The sequence below is a fragment of the Trachurus trachurus genome, assembly GCF_905171665.1.
Source record: "Trachurus trachurus genome assembly, chromosome: 17".
Classification (NCBI taxonomy): domain Eukaryota; kingdom Metazoa; phylum Chordata; class Actinopteri; order Carangiformes; family Carangidae; genus Trachurus; species Trachurus trachurus.
The window spans coordinates 29,200,585-29,208,200 of NC_139900.1; the positions used below are offsets into that span (position 1 = coordinate 29,200,585).

At 43.1% G+C, this 7,616-nt stretch overlaps 1 protein-coding gene across 1 annotated transcript in view; it reads right to left on the reverse strand.

Annotated features, from left to right (window-relative positions):
* LOC311000435 (low-density lipoprotein receptor-related protein 8-like) overlaps nucleotides 1–6,859 on the reverse strand; it is a gene marked incomplete at its 5' end in the record, with an annotated part of 105,350 nt that extends 98,491 nt beyond the window's left edge. Inside the window, 2 exons of the mRNA XM_083991150.1 lie at nucleotides 5,843–5,959; nucleotides 6,793–6,859. Of these exons, the coding sequence (XP_083847276.1) occupies nucleotides 5,843–5,959; nucleotides 6,793–6,859 (184 nt within the window). The remainder of the gene's footprint in view (nucleotides 1–5,842; nucleotides 5,960–6,792) is intronic.
* Nucleotides 6,860–7,616: the final 757 nt, after the last annotated feature.

A 7,616-nucleotide genomic window follows, 5' to 3' on the forward strand; every position in this document is an offset into this window, starting at 1 on the left:
TTGGTGAATTCACAATAACATGGGATCGTGGGAGACGTTGGCTTCACCACCATTGTCACCAACTTCTATCAGATTCATTAACAAATAAGTACATTACAATATCACGGAAAGGCAATTTCCAGTAGTTCAACCCCAACCAAGTATTGAGTGCATATAGATGGACATAGTTTTCAGAAGGTCAACATTTCTATATTAAAAATGGTTAAAAAAAAAAAAAAACCTTTGCAATATTTCCATTTTGGAGATACTGATTTTTAGGTCTTCACTGAATGTTAGTCATAATTATTACTATTAAAATAAACTGAATAAATAAAGACATGGGATGTGTCATTCAGTGTGTAATGGACATATAGGCCTATATAATGTGTTAGTTTCACTTTAATTGAACACATTCTACATCGCGGAGGTGACGTCTTTCCACTTAGGGCTTCCTTCACCTCTGAAACGGGGCAGAGCTCCGTGGGAGACACCTGCCTGACACAGCAACGTAGGGAACCGTGCATGTCCGCGGCGCACAGCTCCACGGACATCACAGCTCCACGGACATGCACGGGGGGAAAAACGGCGTCGCTGTCGCACCGATGTACGCAGATACGCGCCGCTTTAATGAGCGCGCATGTCGCGCGTCTACATTGGAGGTCGGCTGTTATCAGTATAATCAGAGACAACCATGAATGAGTTCGCCTCAGTTTCACGTGATTGTCACTGTCAGCCTGTTAGAAAAACATTTTACTGAGACGCTGAGACCCCCCCCCCTCAAAACAAAAACTCTTCGGATCTGAACGATTCACACAAGTCACCTAATTGGTCATGAAAAAAGCGAGTTTCGCTTTTCGGCGCGCTGTTTGCATCCATGAACTTCTGAGCCAGTCGTTTTTCAGGTTTTCACTGGCAGCTGAATTATTTGAGAAGGTTTCTCTATAAAAACTGATACAAACAGTTTTAGAACGTACACATTAAAAATCAGTGATTCACCAGTGTGTTCCAGACTTCTTGGGAGTCTAGGAGGACTGAGCTGAGCTGAGCTGCCTAACTATGACTATGCTTTTTTCCTGATAAAGATCCAGACATGGATAACTAAAATCCTTTATACTAAAAATATATGGTTGAAAACAAAGTGTACAAACTATGTGTGGCTTCAAATTGGTTAAAAATCCATTTAGAGCATCTGGCAGACAACCAGAATACCCACGCACACATGGATAGGGCGTTATTTTTTATACATTTTAATACGGAAAAGTTACATGTTATAACTTTGAACAAAAAAGTGTGAAAATTTGAATTTCAGCTCAACTTTAATGACTCTTCAATCTTCTTACAATAAAACCAGAAACAGCTCCAGACATAAATGAAAAAAAGTTTAAGATAATGCGACCGAGATCAGTTCAATTCACCTGCCAATAAAAAGGTTTTCAAAATTCAGCCAAGTTTGCTTTATCGAAGGTACGTTATCCCAATTAAGGCTCATAATTATATGATCAAGTGAACAGACAATAAATTGACCACAGGCCCAACAGAGAACATGCAACATTGCATAGAAGAGATAATAGTGTAATCTTTTCCTCGCTGTGTACAGTTGTCAACAGCTGAGATTATAGAGAGAATTTGAGAGATACACAAACAACCTCCTCAACTCACCCTGCAGGTCAAAATAATGCGTTTCCTCATTTTCTATCACTATCAAATTTTTTCCTGTGTTGTTCCACATCTCTCACTCCACTGTCAAACACATCAACAGACAGCGAGGCGCAAAGACTGTGGGGAAAGAGATGCACACACCAAGACTCTTAGTATAAGTCAGTACTACTACAGTATGATGGGCATCTCTCTTTTCCCCAAACCTCTTTGACAAGCAGTACATTACTGTTTTATTCTCCAGCATGTACAAGCACATCTCAACAGGTGGTCAAACAACCTGACAGAGCTTTAAAAAAACAAAGGAGAGGAGAGGAGAGGAGAGGAGAGGAGAGGAGAGGAGAGGAGAGGAGAGGAGAGGAGAGGAGAGGAGAGGAGAGGGAAGTTGCAGGTGGTAACAGGCAGGTATTTTTAAAAAGACATGCAGGTCACACAAGACTTGATTGTAAGTGAGCATTACGATGCCTGGAGGAGATTTCTTTTCTCTTTCTGAAAAGAAGGATAAGCAACAGGATAGGACAACATAAGATAACACTAAAGCAAATCCCATTATGAAAGGCTGACTTGCTTTCAGTCACCATTCAATGGCTTTTTCTCCCCCCACTCAATTTTCTGTCATTGTATCAAAAGAAATACCTGAAGCATTTTTAAGCGTGGTAAGTGGTAGGATTTCAAAGTTAAGGCCAGTGAGCTATTGCTGCTATTGTTGAGAGATGAAAGAGCATCAGACCCACATTTCAGCGGTGCATGACATTTATCTGCTCCAACAGAAACACAGCACTGAGGTTAGGAGCTAAAAACTGATCTTAGATTATTTGATCGATTTACAGAAAGCACAAGAAGATACAGAACATCCAAATAAAAGAAAAGTAGCTGCGCTCTGAACACACTGGACACCGATGCATTAAATATGCATTAATCAAGAGTGCGAATATAGTTTTCACAGCGTCTAAAACTTTGATCATGGTGTGTTGGCAGGACTTTGTGGGTACAACACTGCAGCAGAGGAGGCTGCATCCACTGATAGGCTTTGGGATAGAGAAATAAACAATGACTACAGGAGGTATGGAGGAGCGCCAGCGGTTTTCAAAAGTGAGTTTACCTCTGAAGTAGTACTGATTTATTAGGTAAAAAACAACAACAACAACAACAACACAGGGTGGGGGAGGGAGGCAGTTTGTTGCTGACTCTGCATCACAGAGCAAAATAAAAGAACACTTTGAGCTTTTACGCAGTGATGTGAGAAGCCTCCTCGCAGGTATGGATGTTAAATTCATGAACACAGATGAAATGGATCGTTATCATCACACCCGAGCATGAGAAGAAAGTCAGGCGTATGGGCTGGACTTTGAAGGTAACACAGACGTGATGGGGGCTGGCTGATATGGAGCTATAATCAGGATGAGGATTAAACAGCGGCTCCCTGTCAGAGTTGGCAGGAGAATTCAAGGCTATAAGACTCTTTTGTTTCCTCTGCTGCCATAAACTCCAGACGAGGCGGGAGGCAGCGTGGCTCTGCACCTCATCCTCACCGGAAAGGTTACGCAACCAGTTACACAAAATATAAACAGTCTGTGTTACGATGCCTGTGGATTCAACTTTGCCATTCTCTGTCAGAAAAGCAGCAGCACAGGAGTTCATTGCCATGCACTCATTTGTGTTTATGTTCTGTATATATGCATTAATGCCTGCATGCGTCTGGTCCATACTTGTGTCCACGCATACTTATGAGTGCAATTATGCATGTATGGATGCATGCAGCGGGTGACCGGTCAGTGGGGAATAGAGTTTGGATGATGGGGGATGGAGAGCTGGGAGTGCAGTCTGGGGGTGGGACGGTGGGGGATGGGGGTTAAGAGAAAGAGGGTGGAGGATGGAGGAGGAGGATCACGATGCATAAAAGGGTACGATGCTGGTATGAGCAGCGACAGGGTTTTAAGGCTGCTTTACATGTTCAGAGAGGTTCCGCTACAAGCTGCAGTCAGGTTGAAAATAAGAAAACACCGAGATGACAAACAAGGAGCTGGAGCACAGGTTCTTTCCTGTCAGCATATTTCACAACCACGGTCTGTTGCACGCATTCATTCACTGCATTCTCAGGCTTGGCATTGTGTAAAATAGCAAATTGGGACGACAAAAAAAGTGAGACCATCCACTCAAGCACCAGAAACTTAATTTAAAAAATGCAACCACTTCACAAGAAACTGTGTAAAGGATTTTCTGTGTGTACAAGCTAAAGCCTCACTGTACTCTCCCCCTCCTGGGCGGCATATGTTGTACGGGTTTACACTCCACTGCGCTACGCCAACTGTCTCTTAGCCCGCTCAGATGTAGAAACAGAAAAAGGTTTTACAGAGGCGACCCCTGAGAATGGCTTTAATAGTAGCACATTAATTAAATATTGCCAGAGCTGCACAGCGTGCCAGAGAACCTCTTCTCCAAATCAAACAGGGGAAAAGTTTAGCAGCTAATATCCTTATAGCCAATCAGTGGTCCAATACTATGAGGACAATGTGCACAGACAAACCAGCCTCATCTGCCTGCCCACACACAAACACACAGTGAGCCACACAGGCAAAGAGAGTGATGGCTGCTCCCTATTACAAAAGGCAAGTAATCCTGGACTGTCATAATCAACAGTGGGTTGACAGTTAGCCTCAGCTTAAAAGGCTTCAAGGAGAAGTGTTTTCACTCAAATCCTAAATGTGTCAGAAGCTCTGCCTGATGGGAAGCACACATGGGGTAATAAAACCTCATTGACAATTCCCCACTTCATTCATAAGGGAAATAGTGGGAAAATAAAGCGCAGCAGTAATTTTCTCCAAACATCAGTAGTTTGTGCATGTGTGTGTGAATATGCACGTGTGTGTTTGTGTGTGTGATGCATGAATGTTTTAGGAGCAAAGATGGTCCAAATGACCTGCTTTTTTTTTTTGGCCTGCCCGAGGACACATCCTGCTGCTCTCAGAGACAGGGCAACAATGGCAACACCTCCAGACACCTCCAGACTAACGCACACAGGATTCGTTAGGTGTATGTTGAGCGGCAGGTTTGCGTGAGTGGGAGTTTGCAGGAGACAGAAACAGAAACAAAGACGAAGACAGCTACGAGGAGAGAGAAAGAAAGACAAGAGTGTATATGTATGCATGTGTGGGGAGGTGGAGGAATTCCTCCCGAGCCACAATTAACCCGAACACATAGGAACATAGCTGCACGGAAAAACACGCAGAGCTTGGCTTCAGCTTTGGCACAGCTTCACTGGTTCGAGCGCAAGCACTGCTCTGAAATATAGGCCACTGGCTCGCAGTCAGAGAGGAAACTGGAATTCTATTATTTCCGCGCAGAACAACACATCCGCGATACCTGTCAGAGCTGTGTGTGAGCGGACTGATGCGCCTGTCTCTCAGCTGGATGGCTTTTTATATGATGATGATTGGAAAATGGCTCCGACCAATCAACCCTCAATTCAGAAAAAAACATGTTTGTTGAGCTTTTCTATATGTGGAAAAAAAAATAAGGGATGAAATCACCAGCACACACTCATGGTCTGAGGCACACACACACACACACACACACAAAAACACACACACATATACACAAATACATACACACACCTAATCCCCCACTCAGAGCATGATTTTATTTGTGTCTCTTTGGAAACTCTGTAAGCTTTTATGTCTCCCTGAAAATACACCACTGTCGTGCACAATGAGCACACAGGAAGAAAATAGATTAAACAAGCTAATGAAACAGTAAATCTACCGTAAATATAATTTGAAATCATATAGGGCGGAGAGCGAGTGGAGACACGGGTGCATTTTCTGGCTCATAACTGTTAACATTTTGAAGAAATGCCGCTCATTAGGACAAAGGGGCTTGGATAAACATTCCAGTCATGAACGGAGCATTAAGTCAGTCTGTAATGGACAGCTGATGGAGCAGGTCCAGGAGCTGTCTCCTGATCAGTCTAATGACATCACTCTAATTAGATTTTTTTTTTTTTTACTTTTGGAACATTTGTCTTTGAAAAGAATAGAAAAAAAGGGCGATTACTTTCTAAGATCACAATACAGTGGGATGTGAGGGGTGGGTATGAAGTGTTTATGGTTCGGATGTGTTGCTTTGACAGCTTCTTCCTCTGCACTGTGACATCAGCACCATCACTCGGCCGTTTGTGTCTAAGTCTCCACTGGTTTTTAACACTTACGGCAATTTTCTTCATCACTGTTGTCTGAGCAGTCGTCATCGTCGTCGCACCTCCAGATGGTCGGTATACACCTTTTGTTGTTGCACTGAAACTGTCCATCCTCACACTCATCCGTTGCTGGAAGAAGAGGAAGAAAAGAAGATGAAGATAGGGAACACACACACACACACACACACACACACACACACACACACACGAGGAGGAGGGAGGGGAGCAGAGTCCAGATGGGTTAGTGGAGTAGTAACCGCAAGTAGTTCAACTGTCATTTGCAAATGAATGCCTAATTAATATTCAGCTTTCATTCAGGTCAATTGGCTGTGGTGCTGGGAGCGTCATGCTTCCTGTTTTTCTTTCAGTTATTGATCTATTCTTTTTCTCCTTTTCTCCAAGATGATAAAAACCAGTTAAAGTGAGAGAGTGAGGAGGAGCAGAGGAGGAGGAGTAGGAGGAGGAGGAGGAGGAGGGTCCGTGTCTGCCGGTCACAATAATTCTCTGCAACACGGAGACAAAGATTCAGTGTGGGCCACCACATCCACATCCACATCCACTACCTCTGATGCAGTATGGATGCCCACAGCCGGGAAACACATGACAGACTCGCAGAGGTTTTTCCCACCCTGCACACACTCACTGCTCCATGGGCAGGCGATCACAGATTTACAGTGAAGATTAATATCATTAAAATGAAGCTAAATGATGAAGTATTTTTGTGTTTTTTTTTTTTTTCCTTCTTGGCATCACACGCGCTGAGTACTATCAGGAGCTCTTCCAGTCTCTCACCTCTAGTACAGCCCCATCACCAGACACTCACTCTCTGTCTCACACACACACACACACACACACACACACACACACACACACACACTACACACCACCGTTTACCTTGTATTTCATTTCATTCATGTCACACACACACACACACGCTCGTGGGGAAAAAAAGCAGCACTCACCTTCCGTTAAATGAAGCCTCAGGACAAACAAATGAAAAAGTAGCAATGTCCTTAAATCCGTCCACATTTCTAGCGGAGGTGATGGAGCTCATTCACATCCACTAAACAAAGCCCGAGAGCCGCTCTGGTTGTAGCTGCGACGCCGCTGCCGCTGCTGCCTCTTGGCTGTGAGACGCCCCCTCCCTCCGCCTCACTGGCTGCCCGGAGCGTGACGACACCGCGCAGGGCGGGGAGAGGAATAGAATAGAATAGAATAGAATAGAATAGAATAGAATAGAATAGAACAGAGCCTATTCTTTTCATAAGTTATTCTATTATGTTTAGTTATTATAAATAATAATAATAATAATAATAATAATAATAATAATAATAATAATAATAATAATAGTATAGAGACAACCTTTAGTCCCCAAAAATAGAATAGCATGGAATAGAATATTTTCCAATAGGCCTATATGTCCATCAAAAAGCTGCTCTGGAGCTTCCCATCACAGCTGTAGGGGCCTATATTTTCCTCAAATACCATTTACAATAGAATAAAATGGAATAGAATAGAATACCCCTGACTCAGTTCTTAAAGGTCCAATGTGTAATATGTGGCCAGGTTTATTGGCAAAATCTGAACATACCCATGAATATATATGTATATAATCACTATAAAATAAAATTTGTTTGGTTTTCGTAGCCTAAAAAATATTGTTTTATATACACATAGCAAGGGTCTTGCTTTAGAGAATGTCGCCATCTTGCGCCGCCATGTTTGTTCCACAGCCCGAACGGAAAATCCAGTCCGCCAGAGAGCACGTTTCGCAGTTTTGCGCACA